The sequence below is a fragment of the Glycine max genome, chromosome 3, assembly GCF_000004515.6.
Source record: "Glycine max cultivar Williams 82 chromosome 3, Glycine_max_v4.0, whole genome shotgun sequence".
Taxonomy (NCBI): Eukaryota; Viridiplantae; Streptophyta; class Magnoliopsida; order Fabales; family Fabaceae; genus Glycine; species Glycine max.
Window position 1 is genome coordinate 30,760,682 of NC_016090.4, and position 21,588 is coordinate 30,782,269.

The following is a 21,588-nucleotide window of genomic DNA, read 5'->3' on the forward strand; positions in this document are numbered from 1 at the left end:
TTTTATGATCGGATGAATCATATCGAATACCATTTTTTTTTTAAAATAAACATACACACTTTATTTATCCACGTACTGTTGTTATATTAGACGGATTTTTTATTTTTATTTTATTTTTACAAAAACACCGACAAACAAAAATATTAGGGACTAAAACTAAAACAGTAAAACTAGTAAAGTTTTTTATTAATGGACTAGTAAACAGACGACTTCCAGTGTCCCCCACAGTTGGAGAGGCGTTTTAACTGTTGGATTTGTTATCTTTTTAATCATAAAAAAATATTAAAATTAAAAAACACAAACATATAAGAAATAATTCACATTCCCAGACCACATTCCGAAGAAATACTACTGCTACTACTCTTATTTCCTGCCTTGACCGCAACGATATGAAGTGAAACGCTACCACGTCCCCACACCCATTCAATAGGAAAACAACACAAGCCTCATTGGTCTTCGCAACGCTAATTCAACACTAATAACTGCGAACCACGCACCAAACTCAGAACGCTTAGATTAGATCTCATTTTCACAGAAAACAAAAAACAGAAGAAAATGGCGATGCTGTTGAAGCACGTGAGGAACTCGTCGTCGCTGCTGAAGCGCCACGTGACCGCCGCGCACTTGCTGCTGTCGCGGCCCTTCACCACCACCGAAGGCCACCGCCCCTCCATCGTCCACAAACGCAGCCTTGACATTCTCCACGATCCTTGGTTCAATAAAGTATTTCCTTCTTTTCTTCTTTTTCGATCACTTTAATTTTTTTTTTTTTTGAAAATTTGATAGGATTTTTTATGATTTCGATCATATAAGCCATTTTGAATAGAAAATAAGTATGCCCAGATACACAACTCATCTGTTTATTTTTTATTTTGTTTTCTTTTTCTAACGAGTAAAAAAGACTATGCACTGATGGTGTAAAATCCAATCTTAAACTACCATCTATGATAAATTTGTTGCTTTTATTTTAACCATCTTAAAAGTAAAAAAAAAAACAACAACAATGATTTGTGATTAGATGATAGTGTATAGCTATTAAACTCTCTTTCGAATTTAAGAGGTGATGACTAATTATGCTATTTTATTTAGGCATTGTTTGGCCTAATAACTTAAGTGGTAATTTGAAAGTCTATATGTTTTCATAAGCTTCAATTTGGCTCTAGTTAGATAAACCTCTCCCTAAACACCTACAGGAAAAGAAGATAATGAGAAGTTAGAATGAATTGGGCTTCTCCCACAAGTTAAAATCAACTTATGCACTTAACCTTTATTTAAGTTCTTATTTCTCTCGTTTAACTTCACTAAAAGCTTAAACACGTAAGTTGATTTTAGTTTACGTGAGAAGCTTTATTCATTTTACTTTCTTATTTTCTATTCCTGTAAGTGCTTTTGAAGAAGTTTATTTAAATAGATTCATAGATGATGGATCATGAAAATAAGCTTAAAACAGCATACATGAGTTTCAGATACTGTTTAAGAGTTCATCCAAACTAGCATAAAATGTTTTGCAAGGTTTATTATTATTGAGAAGTCCAAATAAGGTGAAAAATAAGCATAGCCAAACATGGCCTTAGTCATGATAGTCTGAGGCTTTAGTGATTCATAATTTTATTAATATGAAAATGAAGTTTTTGTGTGGCATCAGAACATAGTTTGAAGCGTCATGTTCGTTCTTGGTCATGGGTCTTTTTAGGTGGGTTTTCTCTTTGATATGGTCTCTGATAAATGAGTTGGTTATTTAATGGAAACAAGTATAAACCGTAGTTGCAGTTGCAGCTGCAGTTGAGTTGCAAATGATAAATTTGCAGGAATTGTGGATGAATGTGGTCTGTGCAGCTGCAATTGCTATTGAAATTGGGTCCAATCCATTGCTTATAATTGGATCCAAATTATTCTTTAGAGGCTACAATCCGTAGATAAATTATCCTTGTCTTCTGCTTATTTTACATGATGCTAGAAAGCTCATGTAAAATTTCTGGCAAATTTCCTTCATTCTGATATTTCTGCCTAGTCCATCTTTAAGTTCCAGATTGAAGATAAATGTATGCTTTTGCTATTCAGTTTTTGCATAACCTATTCTTCCATTGGTGGATATTTTTTAATTTCCTATAAACTTTCAGTATGATTTTAGTATTATATTAACTTTGATGTTTTAAAATTAGGGGACAGCTTTTTCCATGACAGAACGAGATCGTCTTGATCTACGAGGACTGCTTCCTCCAAATGTTATGTCTCCTGACCTACAGATTGAACGATTCAGTATGTTTTAATATTTTCCCTGGTCTCAGGCCAATGTTGAACATATCAAATCAGTGTTGTTGGGCTTGGTAGTAATTTTATTTTTGTATAATGGTGTTGGTGGTGTTAATGATTAAGATTCATCATCCATTTTGCCTTTAAATGGAAATTAGGTCAGGTCATTCATTTTTTTTTTTTTGATCAGCAAAAGTATATATATATATATATATATATATATATATGTATATATATATATTAGAATATTAAAAATAGTACAAGTAGTACAGTTGTATATACATCCTAGCATTTGCAAGGTGCAGTATTGTGGTGACCTAATACATGCTAACCAACTTCAATCAGGACATCAAAGATTTGGCTAACCGCTAGGTACCCATCCAACCTAACTTGTATTATATAAACTATCCCCCATCAACACAAAAAAACTATCCCTAATGTTACTGGACCATGAGTGAAATGGGATATCAAATCCTTTCTCCAGATTTTTAAGCCAGGTCCAACAATAAAATAGAGTGTCCTCCATCACTTTATGACTGTTGAAACTTTCATTTTGGAAGACCATCCTATTCCTATGCTTTCAAATACACCATCTCAAAGCAATCCACCAGGTCTACCACCTATGAGGTCTAAGTCCACTGATATTGTAGTAGTAGTGTTGAAGAAAGTGTTGTTTTGGATTTTCTGAGAAAGCGCCCACTACATTTACCCATGATCGCGATTCCCACCATAGCGGCAAGATGTTAGCACAAGTGAAGAATAAGTGAGCCTCATCCTCATCATGACTTCTGCAAAATAGGCAGGTGATGTCATTAGTTTCCACATTCCTCCTTCTTAAGTTATTTTTTGTAGACAGTCTTTCCCTGATCAATCTCCAAGCAAAAATTGTTGCTTTACTCAAGACTTTTATCTCCCATAGTGCTTTAAACATTTCATCCTATTCCTATTGAGTAATTCGTAAGCACTCCCCACTGTATACTTATCGCTCGAATCTCCCTCCCAACTCCACATGTCCTGTTGCTACACATTTACCGTCAAATGCTGTAAGTCTTCCATAAATTTTGCAGCTGTGTCTATTTCAACCTCCAAGAACCTCCTCCACTGAAGCTTCCATTCCCAAATTGTATATGCTATTGTCCCCATTTGTTGGATGTGTTGATTTTGTTGTTGAGAAATCTGATACAGTCTTGGATACTTCTCCTTAAGCGAGACCCATCCTCCATCCATCCATCTTCCCAGAACAAGACCTTTGATCCACATCCTGGTGCAGCGGTAAAGTTGTGCCTTGGTGACTTGTTGGTCATGGGTTCGAATCCGGAAACAGCCTCTTTGCATATGTAAGGGTAAGGCTGCGTACAATATCCCTCCCTCATACCTTCGCATAGCGAAGAGCCTCCGGGCAATGGGGTACGAAGTTTTTTTTTAAGTCAGCTCCCCTCCTCGGATAGATTACAAGCAGAGCTAAGATCTCGCTACCAAAGAGATTCTCTGATGGACCTTCTTGTCACATCCAAATTCCTTCACCCCCCATACTTTGATTCCAGAACTTGTGCCCACAGTTCCCCATGATGATTGAACAAATTCCAGTGCCATTTCCCGAGTAAAGCCAAGTTAAACTTCCCCAAATCCCTTATACCCAAGCCCCCTTTCTTCTTTGGCAGACAAACTGTACCCCAATTCACCCAGGCAATCTTCTTTTGGTCTAAGTTTCCGCCCCACAGAAACTGCCTCTGTAGCCCCACCAGCTTGTCCATCACTTTCTTCGGCACCCTGAAAAAGGAGAAAAAGAAGATAGATATCGAGTTTAGGACTGACTTTATCAGAGTCACCCGTCCCCCCAAAGAAAGATATTTTTGTTTCCACTTTGATAGTTTTCTCTCACATTTTTTGACTATTGAATCCCATGTCTCACTATGCCGTGGGTTTGTCCCAATGAGGATACCCAAATAAGAGAAGGGTACTGACAACACTCTGCAGTTTAAGTATGTAGCAGCATTGAGTATCCATTGTTTAGTTGCCCCGACCGCGCCAAATCTGCTTTTGGCAAAATTTATCTTCAGCCCGGACACCAGCTCAAAGCTCCTCAACATCACCTTGATTGCTCTAACATTTTCCCACGTTGCTGTCCTAAAGAAAATGGTTTTTAAAAATTATCTGTCTTTTTGTGTGTAATAGTAACACTCTGATTTGCTTTTTGTTTTATTTTAAAATTTTAATATATGAAATGGTTGAGAACGAGACGATGCTATAGTACTGCTTTGGACCATGTGAAACAATGCAAGGGAACCTCCATCAATTGCTTTGTTTTTGTACTTTTTTTGGTTTTACTATTTTCATTTTAAATTTTTATTATGGTAGTGCTGCTTAGAGTTTCTGCAATAAGTGCTCTAGAGGCTGCTGCTGAATCTGTTGCATAAATTTTCCCACTTACACTGAAATTTGTTAGCATCTAGCTGAAGAATAAATGGCAGGTTGCACATGCTTAGTCTGTAGTTGATAAGAATAAAAAAAGAAATATCTCCAGTTGATGCTTTGGTGATGAAAAATAAGGATTCTGATTTTTTTCTTCTTATGCAGTTGTATATATATATTTACCTTTTTGTTAGTAGTCTATAATTAATTTATTGCTAAAATCCTTGTGCTGGCAGTGGTTGATCTGAAGAGGCTTGAAGTTCAAGCTAGAGATGGACCTTCTGATCCTAATGCATTGGCCAAGTGGCGGATACTTAACCGCTTGCATGACAGAAATGAGACTATGTACTATAAGGTATATGTATATCCATAGTTTTCTATTGCACTTCTTTGATAACCAACAATTCTTCCGGAAATAAACTTTTGTTGACAATTAGTTGCCAATCTCTGTCAGTGTCTCTAACAAAGTGGCCCTCTATAACTTACAGAATGTAAACTTGCAGAGATTTAGGTGCCAATATCTGCCAGTGTCTCCAATATTTGCATTTAAAATATGTTCTTTTCTAGTGCTCACATGAACTAGTCCAACATCGGATGGAGATGGTTTGGTCGTTTGCTGTCCAGTGTTGAAGTTCCCAGATTAGGAACCAACAAAGGGTGTAAGCATATGGAAAGAACATACATAGAGAAGTGGTACATATGTAGAGAAGTGGTGTGCTAGTGTGTATTTAGGAGTTTAGGAGGTGACATGTTTGGTGGTTCTCCTATACTAGTCATTTGTCTGTTGTCAGGAGAGCTGTATCGAGAATCATCGGTGAGTGGCTTGTGCTATGTTGCGTGTCAATATGTTCATGCAGTCATGCCTATGCCAGAAATGCACTCAAGTGATTAGAGGCTGTGAAGTGTAGATAAATGTCAGCCATGTTCGTGATCTGAGCTAGGATGCCAGTGACAAGGTGGGTAGGTGACCGGGTTGTCGACCAGGGATGGCTGGCCAGACTTAAGTCATGACCTGGAACAGAATATTATTGTACAGATGAAATACCAATTATCAAATTCTCTCTCTCTCTCTCTCTATATATATATATATATATATATATATAATAATTGAAATTTTATGGCTTTTAGGGCTGACATTTGTGTCAAAACTATTATTTTTGGTTGGAATTCACATAACTTATGATGAGTAAGAGTTTTATATTGGATCGTACTTTCTTTTTCTTGTGTGTGTTTATTTATTGCATATTTTCTTCAAGTTATGCATTAGAAAACTAAACTTACCTTGTTTAGTGCATATGCATATTGTAAATAATTGAAGATGTTCTTGTGCATCTTCCAAATCCCGTTTCCCCCCCACCCCGTCCCCCCAAAAGAATGATGTTATTTTGAATGACATGTCTTATATTTTCAGGTTTTGATTGCCAAAATAGAGGAATATGCACCAATAGTGTATACTCCAACAGTGGGTCTTGTATGTCAGAACTATAGTGGACTGTTTAGAAGACCAAGAGGAATGTACTTCAGTGCTGAGGATCGTGGAGAAATGATGTCTATGGTGTATAACTGGCCAGCTGAGCAGGTTGTTAACTATCCATATTTCTGTATAAATTTTTGCTAGTACTTTTTTCTTTTTGATCAGCAAAACTAAATATATTATATATATAAATGATCAAAAGTACCAGAGGTACTAGTACATAGGGATATACATCCTGATATCTAGACACCGAAACTAAGGTATTCTAGATATTAGAAGAACATGTCTTTTGTTCTAATTGTAACACCCATTACATGAGAAAACCCTGACTAATATTGCTTGCCCATTGGTTGAGATGAGTTGAGAAATGTTTCTCAAAATGTCTAAGCCAAGTCCAAGTCCAGAAAACAGCTTCATCAAACAATCTGTTAGCATCAAATTCTGCATTTAAAAACAGAACTCTGTGTCTGATTTTCCAAATAGCCCAGATTTTCCAAATAGCCCAAGTTACCGCCATTCACCAGTTTATCCTAATTTTCATTGCTTCACCAGTTTGTATTAATGGATTTTAAATGTCTGTACTTTTTTTCCTGCTGAATATAATTCTTTTCTGACAATTGGTCTGGAATTATAGGTTCCACTGATTTTAGGTTTCATGTATACATTTAATAGACATGTATTAATGGATTTTAAAACCATGTATTTTTTTGAATGCTCAACTTGTTTGTTCTTTGATAATTAGCCTGGAATTAGGCTTGCTCTATTTATTTTAATTTCAATGTAGTTTGGTTAATTCTAGAATGAAGCTTCATTCTTGTATTTTTACCTTCTACATACATGTAAGCATGTAACTTTATCTGCTTACAACTTGAATAATATAAAAATGAACTTCATGTACCGAATGATGTTCCATGTCTTATTTCATATTTGCTAAACTTCAAAGTTTATTTATTTGCTCTAGTGTTTTTGATCTAATTCTAGTGATAAATTGATAGTAATTTTATTAACTCACAGAGATGTACAGCAATTTGTCTTACTGTCCTAGAGTCGTATGAATCCAATACAGAATATTCTCTGTCCCGAATCAGAACTACAACCCACATACTTCCGTCTCACACACTACTCCTATATCAAACAAATAAATAGCTTCCAAAAGGCATAGCTTCTCTTATTACACACTACTTAAGTATTAAACAAACACAATACATAGCATTACTGTCACAAAGGCATAACTGCCTTTCAGATTCACACAACTCCTTGAATAACCCTTTCCAAATGGCAGGTTTCTGATTATGATCCAAAGGATTAGTTTGTAGCTAGGATTGCCATTTGTTTTGGCAGTATTGCTTTCTTATATATATTGGAAGAGAGAATTATTGGAGAAATTGTGTTATGCTTTTGGCTTGTCACTTATATTCTTGATTCATATAGCAAGATATCACTGTTGGTTCCTATTTCATTTGATGGAAGATTGCAATATTTTGACAAATTAATGGATACATGGAACAATTTTTTTTTTTTGAATTATTATTGAATGATTAAAATTCTGTCATTAGCACGTGAATTTGCTTGAAAATGTGATACCCAATTTTCATCCTTCATTGGATTTGTTTCCAATGAGGGCGAGCCCTGGTGCAGCGGTAAAGTTGTGCCTTGGTGACTTGTTGGTCATGGGTTCGAATCCGGAAACAGCCTCTTTGCATATGCAAGGGTAAGGCTGCGTACAACATCCCTCCCCCATACCTTCGCATAGCGAAGAGCCTCCGGGCAATGGGGTACGAAGTTTTTTTTTTTTATTGGATTTGTTTCCAAATTATGACCTGTCTCTGTATAATATTTTGATATATACTAAATTGTTGTGCCTTGGTGACTTGTTGGTCATGGGTTCGAATCCGGAAACAGCCTCTTTGCATATGCAAGGGTAAGGCTGCGTACAACATCCCTCCCCCATACCTTCGCATAGCGAAGAGCCTCTGGGCAATGGGGTACGAAGTTTTTATACTAAATTGTTGAAGTATCAAATTGAACATCTCCCTTGATATTCTTTTCAGGTTGATATGATTGTAGTTACTGATGGGAGCAGAATCTTGGGACTTGGAGATCTTGGAGTTCAAGGAATTGGCATTGCCATTGGGAAGCTTGATCTATATGTTGCTGCTGCTGGGATAAATCCTCAAAGGGTACGCTGTTGCTCAATGTTTCATTATTTTTCCTTTCCAACTGTTCAGGTTTTGATAACATTGGTATCTTTATGTTGTCGGTAAGGAAATATCCCAATTTGATAAATGCTGTGATTAATTATGCTTAAACAGCCTTATTGGGTCACAATAACCTTTTCTTTGAATGCTTATTGTCTTTTGGTTGTCTTATCCTAACGAACCCATTATTTTGCTTCTTTTATGAACCAATTATGGAAAACTTTCCTTCATTCTACGAAATGGTTCTTCCATTGGAGTATGATTATGTTGTGCTTGATTTAACAATAATTTTGTCATAGCTTTTGGTAGCTTTTTTCACATTTTATTCTGTCTTGAAACTGTTTCTTTCTAGCGTAGCTAGCATGTCTTCTAATAACTACGTTACTATTCCCCTTGAGAGTATTATTATTACTATGTATTACATCATTTTTCTATTGTTAGCTCTACATAGTACATGTCTTTCACAATTCTGAGAAACTTTTTTTTCTTCTTGCAATAGGTACTTCCGGTGATGATTGATGTTGGTACTAATAATGAGAAGTTACTCGAAGATCCCTTATGTAAGTGTTAGTTCTAATTTCATTCAGTGAAAGTATTCTACTGGACTTATATAGAAGTGACATCATTGCATTTAAAATATTGTCTATCTGATGGTAACTGAAATCCTGGTTAGTTAGGAAGGGATCCTTTAATGGATTGTGTTAGGAAGTCCTACATTGCCTGTCTCAATTCTTGGGGTGTAGCTTATATATCTGTTGGACAACTTCACTTAGTGTCAATTGGTTTTAAGTTGAAATCTAACATGGTATCAGAGCCTATAGCCCATTTTAGTTCTTGCCTATTCTAGTTGGCTCGCCTGTATTGGCAGGCATTTGTGGAGGGGAGGTGTTAGGAAATCCCACATCGCTTGCCTCAGTTCTTGGGGTACAGCTTATATATCTGTTGGACAACTTCACTTAGTGTTAATTGGTTTTAAGTTGAAATCTAACGGATTGGAGGTAATTAATTATATGTGCAGAAAATACAGATTTTTTTAATTAGCAATTCTATATTAGAAAGAAATTCTGATTTGAAACTACATGATGGCAGTTGGGTGTAGAAAATAACTTCTGACATTTATGTATTGGGAGTACATATCTGACAATTGGCTGCGTAATTAGGAAGTGTGCAGTTATTAGCAATTTGTAGACACAGTATACCCTTTGTAGGGGACTTTTGTCTCTCGGACAGCAAGTGTATTGCTGTATTGTGTGTGATTTCTGTGTTTCATATTATATTAATATATTTTACTATTAGTTTATCAATTGGTGTTCTATCACCATCACTATTTCTTCATCAACTCAAGCTTTACTCCTGTCAAAGACCAACATTCCTAAAAGTTTAAGCTACTAGGTAGAAAGCCTATGAATGGTTTTATATCTCTAACATGCTCCGTCACACTAGAGCTTTTTGAGCTTGTAATGTCAACAATGCATAGACTCATTATGCTATGCTGAAATTTTTCATTTAGAAGTATGGGAATGGTAACTGGTAAGGATTGAGCTCCTAACCACATGGTCAAAGAGGCTCTAACAACAGGTCAAGGATCAACATTCCCAAATGCTTAAACTATTTGGTTGAAGCCCATGAGTGGTTTAATATCTCTAACAACTCTTGTTGTGTGTAGCTCAGTGGACCAAAAGAACGATATGGCATATGCCTCCTGTTGTTGCACTTAAATATATAATCAGCTTTCATCTTAATTTCTAAATGAGCTGAGCTGAGCTGAGTTGGCTCAATGAAATATGATTGGTTTTTTCTTATATCAGATTTGGGATTGCAGCAGCATCGTCTTGATGGGGATGATTATCTTGCTGTAGTTGATGAATTTATGGAGGCTGTCTTTACTCGCTGGCCAAATGTGATTGTGCAGGTATTAACAGTAAGGGGTAAAATAAAAGTAGCAGCTTGAATTCATTTGCATTTTATCTGCAGAGCTCATATTTTTTATTATAAGGCTATTAAATTTTTGTGCCAACACAGTTTGAAGATTTCCAAAGCAAATGGGCATTTAAGTTATTACAGCGGTATAGAAATACCTACAGAATGTTCAATGACGATGTGCAGGTAGAATTTCTTTTATATAGGATAATATAATGTCAGTTATTTTTGCAGGAAACTATTAGTGTTCTCAGGAAATATTGTTAAGTTAATTCTTAATTTTACTTGGGAATTTCATATATGGTCCTTTTGAATCACATTTTCATTTAATAACTGAGACTATAAAAGTATTTTATTACCATATTAAAATTTATGAGAACCATTAATGATATTATCCAGAGAAAAGAAAAGAGAAAACATTGTTCAGCTGTTTCAGAGCATTAACATCTTAAGCTTTTAGGTCATCATATTCTTCGATAGGCTTTAATTTATTTGATGCTTGCTGCTTGGCTGGTATTTGTCTCATTTCTGTTTTTAGTAATAGACTAATAGTCAGTTAATTTTTCACTTGAATGATAGGCTTGCCGCACCTTGTTTTGACAAACAGAAATTCTTTGTTGCTACCCTTTGTATGATGGCATCTCATTTAATTCCTTCAAGAGAGCTTTCTTATCTAGCATCGCATGCAATGTTGGTTTTTTCCTTGTCATCTCTCATGTAAAATTTTTCATGCTTTGAAAAGAGAATTCTTCTATATTTACCTTCCGCTTTTATTATTAATGTTTTCTGTCTTCCAATCCCAATCTATATTTTTTAGATCTTAAAAGCCAAGGTTTCAGAGAACTAAAGGTTCTATTTTCTACAACCATTTTTCTTTCAAATTTTATGATCCATTTGATTGTAGATGAATTATACCATAATTTGAAAATTTCGAAGAGGAGGGTCCTTCAATATATTGTAACGCACTATGGTCATAGTTTCACTTTCTTAATGCTGCAAATTATCTAAATTGTTATAGGTATATCAATAGCTATGTATGTGTATATAGATCTTATGCTATTTCATTGCTTGATGTGTGTAAAATTCTCCACGCAGGGAACAGCTGGAGTTGCAATTGCTGGACTTCTAGGTGCTGTACGGGCGCAAGGAAGACCATTGATTGACTTCCCAAAGCAGAAGATTGTTGTTGCTGGTGCTGGAAGGTTAGTAGTTATCTTTTCTTAAAGGATGACCGAACATTTATGATTAAACATAAATGTTTTTTGCTCACTGAATTATTTATATACATTTTCAAATGTGCAAGGTATGTTAGAATATCTAGAAAATATCTCATGATTTATTGTGTCACTTGAAAAGGGAGGAAATATTGCTGAGTTGCTTGAGGGAATCCTCAGCATGATTTGCAATCTCTAATATCAGGAGACTAGGAAACAAGAAAAAACTAGGAAATTAGGAAAATAATACAGATCAAATTCGTTTATCAAAATAATTTAAAAATTGAGTTTATTTTCTGTTTGTTATGTAATCTTGTATGGTAGATGTCTGTACATTTGCTTATGTGATTCTTGCTTTAATTGAAAAGTGATGTTGGTTTCATTTAGAAGACCTTTGGCTTTAAATAATGCTTTGAGTGGAACTGGAATGATTGTTTCAATTGAAATTCTATGTTGAGTCCATTAGCACTAAGGACATTCATATTCAAGGCATTGTTTTGTTGTTTCTTTGGTTATATTTGTACTGCTGCAGTGCTGGAATTGGGGTTCTTAATGCAGCGAGAAAAACAATGGCAAGGATGTTGGGTAATAATGAAGTAGCTTTTGAGAGCGCAAAGAGTCAGTTTTGGGTTGTTGATGCACAGGTATTGCATAGCTTGATCTTGATGTCTTAATTAGATGTAGTTCACTCTGTTGTTGTAATTAAATTTTATTTCTGACAAAAAGAATAACCTATGATTTAATATTGAATTGCATACTTGTATATGTACTTCCGGGGGTTGAGTTTCAGAGCCTTGTCCTCTTAGAATGTAGATTTGGACCTAACTCAACCTCAAAAGTTTTTTTTTTATCAGCAAAGATAAATTATATTCATATATATTGTGAGTACCAGAGGTACAAAACAGTACATGTAATTAGATTGACTTGCCAGCAACATGGTTCCAAGCTCAGACTGAGATCAGTCTCACAAGGAACCAAAGCTAGGTATTACAAAGACCTACAACACCCACTGTCTATGGTTTCTACCCCCCTGAAAAGACAAATCCTGATGCTATGTTAGATGACCAATAGCTGTAAGTGAGAGCAAAGTCCTTCTCAAAGTTCTTCAGCCATGTCCATAGTGTAAAAACAGCATCCTCCATTAACTTGTTACCATCAACCCCAAAAGTTAGTTCATAGGGAGAGCCCCCCCTCCTCACACACACACACATATTCTATTGTGGCCTTCTCTAGTCGGTGTGCGACTTGAGTTTTTTTCAACATACCCCCTCTCGCTTAGCATTAGACTCTGATACCATCTTAGAATGTTCTTTTGGGCCCAACTCATCCCTAAAAGCTAGCTCATAGGACAAGGGTTGCTCCCCACTTTTATATTCTATTTGCCTTATCTCCAAGCCAATTTGGAACTTGGATTTTTTTCAACACACCCCCTCATGCTCAACACTTCTGGGCTTCGTGTGTGGATAATAATATGGTGAGTGACCCATTTAATGGATCTAGGATAGACTCTGATACCACTTAGAAATATATATTTGGACCTAACTCAACTCTAAAAGTTAGCTCATAAAGTGAGGGTTTCCTCCCACATATATATTCTATTGTGGCCTTATCTCTAACCGATATGGGACTTAAGTTTTTCTCAACACATCCCCTCATGCTTAGCACTATTGGGCTTGATGCGTGGATGTCAACCCTCACCCCATGAGCTAGCTTTTGGGGTCGAGTTAGGCCCAAATCCACATTCTAAGATGATATCAAAGCCTATCCTAGATCTATTAAATGGGCCACCCACCATATTATCTACGCACCAAACTCAAAAGTCTTGGGTGTGATGGGGTGTATTGGGAAAAACCCAACTCCTACGTTGGCTAGAAATAAGGTAAAGATAGAATATATAAGTGGGGGACAACTCTCACCTCACAAGCTAGCTTATGGGGTTGAGTTAGGCTCAAATCCACATTCTAAGATGTCCAGAAGTAGTGTGCGAAACATTGATATGAATTATGAAAGTGTTAGAAATGTGTCTTTAAAAATTTTGAAACTCCATTAGATGTTAAATTTCCTTCAATGATATCATAATATGAAAAAAGAAATGGATTCAAACTCTCTTAAACAGATAAAATATTTAATTTTGTTGAACTATACTAATTTTTTAAAGGAATCTATATTGTTTTAATAAACATTTGTGTGTGCATATTCTGCACAATACACGTGTCATAGATTTTTAATGTCTTTTTATCCCATATGTATCCATAGCAAATATTATAACTAAAGCTAGAATCGTTATGGCTTTATTTTTATTTATAATATACTTGCTTTTTGTAATTTTTGGTGACTGGCAAACTCATTGCATGAAGCTGAATTTTATGCTGTACTAATGATTATTTCCAAATATTTTGATCACCATGCGATATTCAATTTTATTATTGTTTTTGCGAATACAGGGATTAATCACAGAAGGACGTGAAAATATTGATCCAGATGCCCTTCCTTTTGCAAGAAATTTGAAAGAAATGGATCGCCAAGGACTGAGGGAAGGAGCAAGCCTCGTGGAAGTGGTTCGTGAAAATATTGCTTTAGATGCTAATATGAATTATTAAAATCATGATATGGAATAAATCAAAATTCTAAAAAGAATAATTGATTTAGTTATTACTTCAGTTTCCGATTCTCTAAGGACAAGTTCTTAGCATTTGAATATAAACTTGTCGCAATTCATGACTCACCTTAGATGCCTGAAGATTGAAAAATAAAGAATTTGAGAACTTTGTTAGATGCTTTATTAATATTTTACTAGGAATTATTAACTTACATCCATTTTGTGATAAAGTTTTATTAAAAAATGTATATTAATATTTATCAACTACAGATGATATGCCTGAGAAATTCTTGTAGAAAAAACTTGTATACATTTTCTTAAAATATCTTTTTTGATATTTTTTTTCTTATTTTATATTGTTTAGAGATTATGTAAATAGGGAAATATTGTAAATAGAGATATTATGAGCTATATGTAATTATGGTAACCACTATCAGGGTAACAGTTATTCCTTGTATTATGTCTCTTATTATGCATAACAGCTATATGTAGTTATGTATAAAGAGATATTATGAGCTATATGCAATTATGGTAATTAGGGTAATGTTATTCCTTGTATTTATGTCTCGTATTATTAATTAGTCCTTCTGTTCTGTAATTCAAGAGACTTTCATTTAATCTCTTGAGCCATTATATCCATCAATAATATTTTCTGTTCGTAAACTTGAGCCATTTCTCTCTTTTCTTTGGTTTTTAATTCTAAATTCATAACTCCTAATATAAGTTTCTCTGGCATCTCTTTGTTATACTTACACAAACATGCACACACATGTAAGTTAAAACTTTTAATAACAACAGTCAAGTTTTTCTTTTATGAATAAAATAATATGAAGAGGAAAAATTTAAAAATATTTTGGAATATAGAATTTGTGTATGATATAAATAAAAATTGATATAACTAAGCTCTCCAATCTATTAGTGAAATCCTATTGTTTAATAAGTTACAGTCCACTTTAGCTCTGAATTTTTCCAGTTTTCAGATGAGTAACTGATAGGAGTTCAGTCACCAAATGAAGCAAGCCTATTAAAATGTATTCGTGTAGGTCCAAGCCCAATATGGCATAACCGTGTGTGGCTGGTTTGGGTAGTGGTATGTTAGTGGAAGTTAGTTAGAGGAGAGACAATAAGACTAGTGTTTCTGTCATATGGGAGGGGTATGGAATTGTAAGTTCTACGCTGAATTTGGAAATAGAACTGGGAGCTCTGAGAGCCTTTCTCAAGCTTGGGGGAGCATTTGCTCTCATTTGGTTTATACTTATCCCTCTCTGCTTTTACTTCCTTTCTGTTACTGTTCTTCTTGATAGTTGATACCTATCAGTAACTGCTTGCTTCATACATCCTTACTAAACTTTGGTAACAGGTCAAGCAAGTGAAGCCTGACGTTCTCCTAGGATTATCGGCTGTTGGAGGATTATTCTCAAAAGAGGTATCTAGACTGATGCTTTAATTTGATTATTCATTACACACTTATTTCATTAAGATTATTCAATTATGGGTATTTTTTATTATAAATACACAATTCATAATTTTTAATTTTTAATATGGCTCGAAAATATTATTAATTAAAAGTATATTTGTTATTAATTTTGAATATAGTTTTACATAAGTAAATGAACATACCTTTATTATAAATGGGTATTTTTAATATGGCTTCTACATGCAATTATGGGTATTTTTTTTATCATAAAAGCTCAAAAATAAAAAATATCCATAAGTAAAGGTATGTTCTTAATTAATAATTTTAGAAGTCATAATTTTAAGGCAAATGCAAGTTAATAACAAGAGTCAAGTAATGTAAAAAAGGAAAGTACAGCAAGGAAGGGAAGCTTATTATTTATCTGAACACAACATTGAAAAAATAATATAAAACAAAACATAATGTAGGAAAGTAATTCACCAAAAAAAAAAAATGTTGGAAAGTTGCTTTAATTGAGGTCCTGCCTTAATTGCAAGCTATCAAAGTATTTATCAGTGTCATGGAAAGGGCTACTTACGGGGAGGCTGATAAAAAAAAGCTGAGTGAAATGTTGTAGAGTGCAGCCACTAGGACATCGTCTCTCAGCCTCTATAAAATCTAGAAATTATCTTTTGGTTGTAAATTTATGAACCCCATTCCCCCAGGAAAAAAAACATACATTTACTTTATCTGCATTAGCAACACAACCACATGCATTCTCTGTAGAAACTGAATGAAAATTCAAGTGAAAACTTGCATCTTACTTTATGCTTTCATAGACATAATTTTTTTTGGTAAATTTCTTTCTTCAATATACTGATGATGGCATCCTATCCTCCAGGTACTAGAGGCCCTCAAGGGTTCAACATCAACCAGACCAGCCATATTTGCTATGTCAAATCCAACAAAGAATGGTATGTATTTTTTCCCCTTTTTCTAAATTGGTATGTGCTGTGGCAATGGAAAACATGGATTTGTAATATTTTGTATGCTACCTCCCTCATTTTTGGCAGCTGAATGCACCGCTGAAGAAGCATTCTCCATTTTGGGTGACAACATTATTTTTGCAAGTGGAAGTCCATTCAGTAATGTGGATCTTGGTATAAGTTTACAAATCCCCTCCAGACTAATATTTGTATATTAAATGTTTATAATCTAGTGATGGTGGCATGAAATTGAAAGGTGATAATGTAACTCTATTGATTATTGCTTGCTGGAAACTTAAGAACCATGATGATTGTCTACAAACTCATTGGATATATGAAGACTAGAATCCCCACTATTATTAAGAGAACAGTATCCTTACTTTCTTATTTGAATAGTTGGGAATCCAAATTCCATATTGATGCTGACTCAAATTGTTTGTTAATGTTTGTTCTATATGGAATCTTTTTCATTTTCATGTGCCACTGCTTCAAGTACCTAATGATAGGTCATTAAGGTATAAAATGGGGAAAGAACACTTATGCCTCTACTTATTCCGGTCTCTTGCAAATAAGAAAGAATTTGTCTGAATGCCTTACCCTTCAGATTCTGAATATAGTTTGTTTCTTTGGGTATAAATCAAGCCTTGTACTTTATTTAAACTTGTTAAAATAGATCTTTGTTCTACAATGTGCGTGAAGTATATAAATCTTCTTTACATTGGTAAAGTACTAGTTTGGTACAATTTTTTTTTTTTATTATCCTTTTTCTCTGTCTCAATTAAGGGGAACTTACAACTGCAATTTCCTGTAATTTATGTAGGAAATGGTCATATTGGCCATTGCAACCAGGGAAACAACATGTACCTCTTTCCAGGGTTAGTTGACAGTTTCATACTTTATTTTATAGTATACAGTTAATTTTTTTTTAAAATATATCTTTTTGTTCCAGCATTGGTCTCGGAACTCTTCTTTCAGGCGCTAGGATCGTCTCTGATGGCATGCTGCAGGCTGCAGCTGAGCGGTATATTTCACTAGATTTATTAATTTCTGAAAATACTGCTATGATGAATTACTTAAAAAGCCAAAATAGGCTTTAAGCTGGAAAGTGTCAAATAAATTTTGTCTGTCTACTAGTATTCAAACTGTGATGGTATAGTTAAATATGAAGTTACTTGAAGTGTCTTTCGAGAACTATCCAAAAACTGGTGAATCTACGTGAATGGTTTTTATATTTCTAACATGCCTGGCCCCACTCATGCAATCTTATATTTTGAAGCACCATACCAATAGGGTATATCCCCTTCTTTGAGTGACAAAGAAAGATAAAGCAGATGATGCATATGCATAATTTGTCTTGAGGCATGACCAGATTAAATTTGAGATTTAAATAATTACTTTTTGAAGCTTGAGCATTATGTTAGACATGATGATTTAGGCTTCATAACATTTTCTGCGTCATTCATCTCGAAATGCTGCTGTCTTTCCTTGGTTTTGATTTTTTTTTTGTCTGTCTGATCATTGGAAACTGAAGTCTGGCTACATACATGAGTGAAGAGGAGGTACTCAAAGGAATTATTTTCCCTTCAACATCCAGGTATAAATGAGCCTTTTCTTTGCTGTGTGTAGGCTATAAGAGATTGTGTTGAAGGAGTAGCTTCTTTCTCAAAACTAATACATATTTGCAGAATTCGAGATATTACAAAGCAGGTAGCCACAGCTGTTATAAAAGAAGCAGTGGAGGAGGACCTAGCTGAAGGATATCATGGAATGGATGCTCGGGAGCTGCAGAAACTAAGCGAGGCAAGTTATGTTTGCTTGAGAATATTAAACATTTTTGCATGCCTGTCCTAATCATTATAAGCGTAGTTCATTCAAATGCACCTTTGGAATATCATCTTTCTCACCATTTGTTTTATACTTTCTTCAAATGCATCCATGTTCCCTTACCATAGAGTAAATTGAACTGAAAGTTTTGTATGCATGTCCTAATCATTATAGAGTAGTTCATTCTCATTTAACATCAAATGAAATTATTTATTGTTGATAATCAGAAATATTTAATGTATAGATTTATTAGGATCTGATTTATAGGAACATATCTGATTTAGAGGAAACTGAATATCCTCTCATTATCAGTATTTATTGTAATAACCACTATATAATAGAACATCCACGGTGTACTCTGATACACGGTTTTCACACAAATATCCTTCAGTTTTATCCTATTTTACATTTGTATACCAAAATTCAAAACTTCAAAGTTATTGATGCTTCTTTATCGGAGTTGCAGGATGAAATCGCGGAATATGTGCAGAATAACATGTGGAGTCCAGAGTACCCTACATTAGTTTACAAGAAAGAATGAGTAACCTGCAGGGTTGATAACTACAATTTCCCTCTCGATGCATGTTTGGTTCGATCAGGTTGTTCACAGAATCCTGTTTACTGGATTAGATGATTTAAATTCTGAAACATTATCTCATAGCATATTTCTAAAAGTCTAGCAAACTTGTATTTTATGTACATGATGCTTCTTTTAAATAAAAATGAAAAGCCAAGATTAGTTTTTAATTTACTTTTTATTTCTGTAGTGTTATACTTCTGAATCACTTAGGCTAATAGCGAAGGTTTTTTCATTTTTTTTATGGAAAGACTTTGTATTTCATTCAAAAAAGGAGTTATGTACATCCAAAAAAGAGGAGACCATTCACCTAAGTGACTGTTTGGTAACTTATTCGTAGTGATTTGTATTTAAAATCTTTTATTTCAAAGAATGTTACTTTTTTGTTTTACTGATAAAGGAATATTACTGTATTCTTAGGAATCACAGTTCTAAAATATATTATAATCAGGAATGTTATTCCTTTGAAAATTTAAAAATATGTTTAGTTAGATTTTAAATTTTCTAGTAATATTTTTAAAATAATTAAATAAAAGATAAGAATTGGAATGGAAATTATAATTAGGTTAGAAAATAACTTCTTACATTCTCATGATTATCATGGGAACAGAAATAAAGTAAATCATGCTTTTTTTAAGGAAATAAAGTAAGTCATGCTATATACTACTTTCCTGAAAATGAACAATAGTCAAAATTACTTTTTCAAAATCGCAATAAATATAGGAATATTACCTCTTTCAAGTTCACATCTACAAGTGTTTTTAATGGTGAATCTGTTAAATTTTTAACATAAGATATATCTATTTCAACATTTGCTCAAATATGCTAATTTTTTTTATATTGTGGATTAGTAACAACTAATAATCAGACGATTTCAAAACAGATTTCCATTCATTTGATAGAGAAGATCACCAAGATTTCGTGATTCGCTGCCGAACTTATTCCAATTCAATAAGAGATCTCAATATTATGCCTTGAAGAGGACTCGAACCTCCACGCTCTTTAGCACGAGATTTTGAGTCTCGCGTGTCTACTATTTCACCACCAAGGCATCTTGAAAGCGAATCGTATTCCATGAATATGATATCTATCTAGTGTGATGTATGGAATATATGACAAAGGTAGAGTGTTAGAGTCTTTTTATTGATTGGTCATGTCATATAGGCCCGAGTTAGACACCCAATTGGTTCGATTTGAATTATTCAAAGGATATATTATCTATCTATATCTATATAGATAGATATTCTCTATAAAAAAAAAAGACTAATTAAACCTATTTCTCGATTCAATAGAAGCCCAAAGAGATGAATTTAATAGGGTCCTAAATAATAAGATATATGTAAAAAACAGGTCCGATTACGCCTATTACCTTTATATCATTAATTGATATTTAAATATATGAGTATTATATTTAATTACGTGTCATAATCTTGCATCTATGTGTCTTTTCTATTATATTTTTCATCAAAATATGCTTTAAGAAAAACTTAATTTTAGTATATATAAAAGAAATTATCAATCATTTTTTTGTCTTAACTCTTTTGTTCCTCACAGGACAAAGACATTGACTAATCCAAATAATGTCAACTTTAAATTCAAATAATATTAAAAAATAATTTAACTTTAACTTCAATAATTATTTTTACCAAAAATTTATAAATTAAGTTTGAATAATATTCAAATAATTCAATTTTAACTTCATTAGATTGAATTAATTGCCATATAGTATTTTTAAAATGCTAATTTTTAATTTTTTTAATTTTATTTTTGATATACTTATGTGTTTTTCTTGTTACTTTTTAAATAAATCATAATTTTATTATTTTGTATAATTTTATATTTTTTAGTTATTTTAACAGTTAATTTTATCAAATAATTTTAATTTAATAAACTATTTTTTAAGCTCATAGCTATCGGCCAACATTTCATCTAATTTTACCGTAGCCATATCTTAGCTATCCAGCGAGCTTAGTTGAAGTTAGGAATAAGTTTTGTTTGTTGTAACTACTTTCGGTTATTAACAGCCTAACTACTTAACAGTTTTCTTTCTTTCATCAATGTATAAATATCATCTCACTTCCATCAATAAAGCTAAGCTAGTTTGGTTATTTTGCTGTTTCAACTTTTCACTTCCTATGGCTTTATTTTCTTTTGTTATGGTATCAGAGCTCTCCCTTTGAAGAGCTTTGCCGTGCATTCGATTTTTTTTCATCCTTCTCTATTCTTTATCAACCATGAGTGAGAGAGTAGAGCAAACACCTAGCATGGATAGTTGCCTCTACCTCCATCCGAGCGAAAACCCAACAGTAGCTCTTGTATCTCCAGTCCTAGATTCTTCTAACTATCATTCATGGAGCAGATCGATGATGACATCTTTGAGTGCCAAAAATAAGGTGGAATTCGTAGATGGAAGCGTACTTGAACCACCAAAAACAGATCGAACGCATGATGCATGGTGTCGCTGCAACAACATGGTCGTATCTTGGATTGTACATTTGGTATCCACATCCATTAGACAGAGTACTCTATGGATGGACAAAGCGAAAGAAATATGGCACGATCTGAAATCCCGATACTCGCAAGGTGATCTCTTTCAAATCTCTGATCTTCAACAAGAAGCATCATCAATGAAACAAGGTGACCTTTCCATTACCGAATACTTCACCAAATTATGCATTGTATAGGATGAAATAGAGAATTTTAGGCCCGATCCTATTTGTTCTTGCACTGTGCAA

General features: G+C 34.0%; 1 protein-coding gene across 2 annotated transcripts; it reads left to right on the forward strand.

The window, feature by feature from the left end:
- The first annotated feature begins 329 nt into the window (after positions 1 to 329).
- LOC100799344 (NAD-dependent malic enzyme 1, mitochondrial) lies at positions 330 to 19,885 on the forward strand. Of its 2 annotated transcripts, XM_003520340.5 has the most exons (19): positions 330 to 723; positions 2,163 to 2,259; positions 4,902 to 5,020; positions 6,077 to 6,244; positions 8,191 to 8,319; positions 8,837 to 8,897; positions 10,146 to 10,249; positions 10,360 to 10,443; positions 11,353 to 11,459; positions 12,004 to 12,115; positions 13,916 to 14,029; positions 15,431 to 15,496; positions 16,368 to 16,440; positions 16,540 to 16,626; positions 17,273 to 17,327; positions 17,402 to 17,473; positions 17,984 to 18,046; positions 18,138 to 18,252; positions 18,743 to 19,885. In XM_003520340.5, exons 1-19 carry the CDS (start codon positions 556 to 558, stop codon positions 18,815 to 18,817), a joined length of 1,869 nt encoding a protein of 622 aa, XP_003520388.1. In that variant the 5' UTR covers positions 330 to 555; the 3' UTR covers positions 18,818 to 19,885. The 2 variants fall into 2 exon arrangements, with proteins under 2 accessions (XP_003520388.1, XP_040870219.1); XM_041014285.1 differs by lacking the exon at positions 2,163 to 2,259 and having other exon boundaries at positions 705 to 723.
- Positions 19,886 to 21,588: the final 1,703 nt, after the last annotated feature.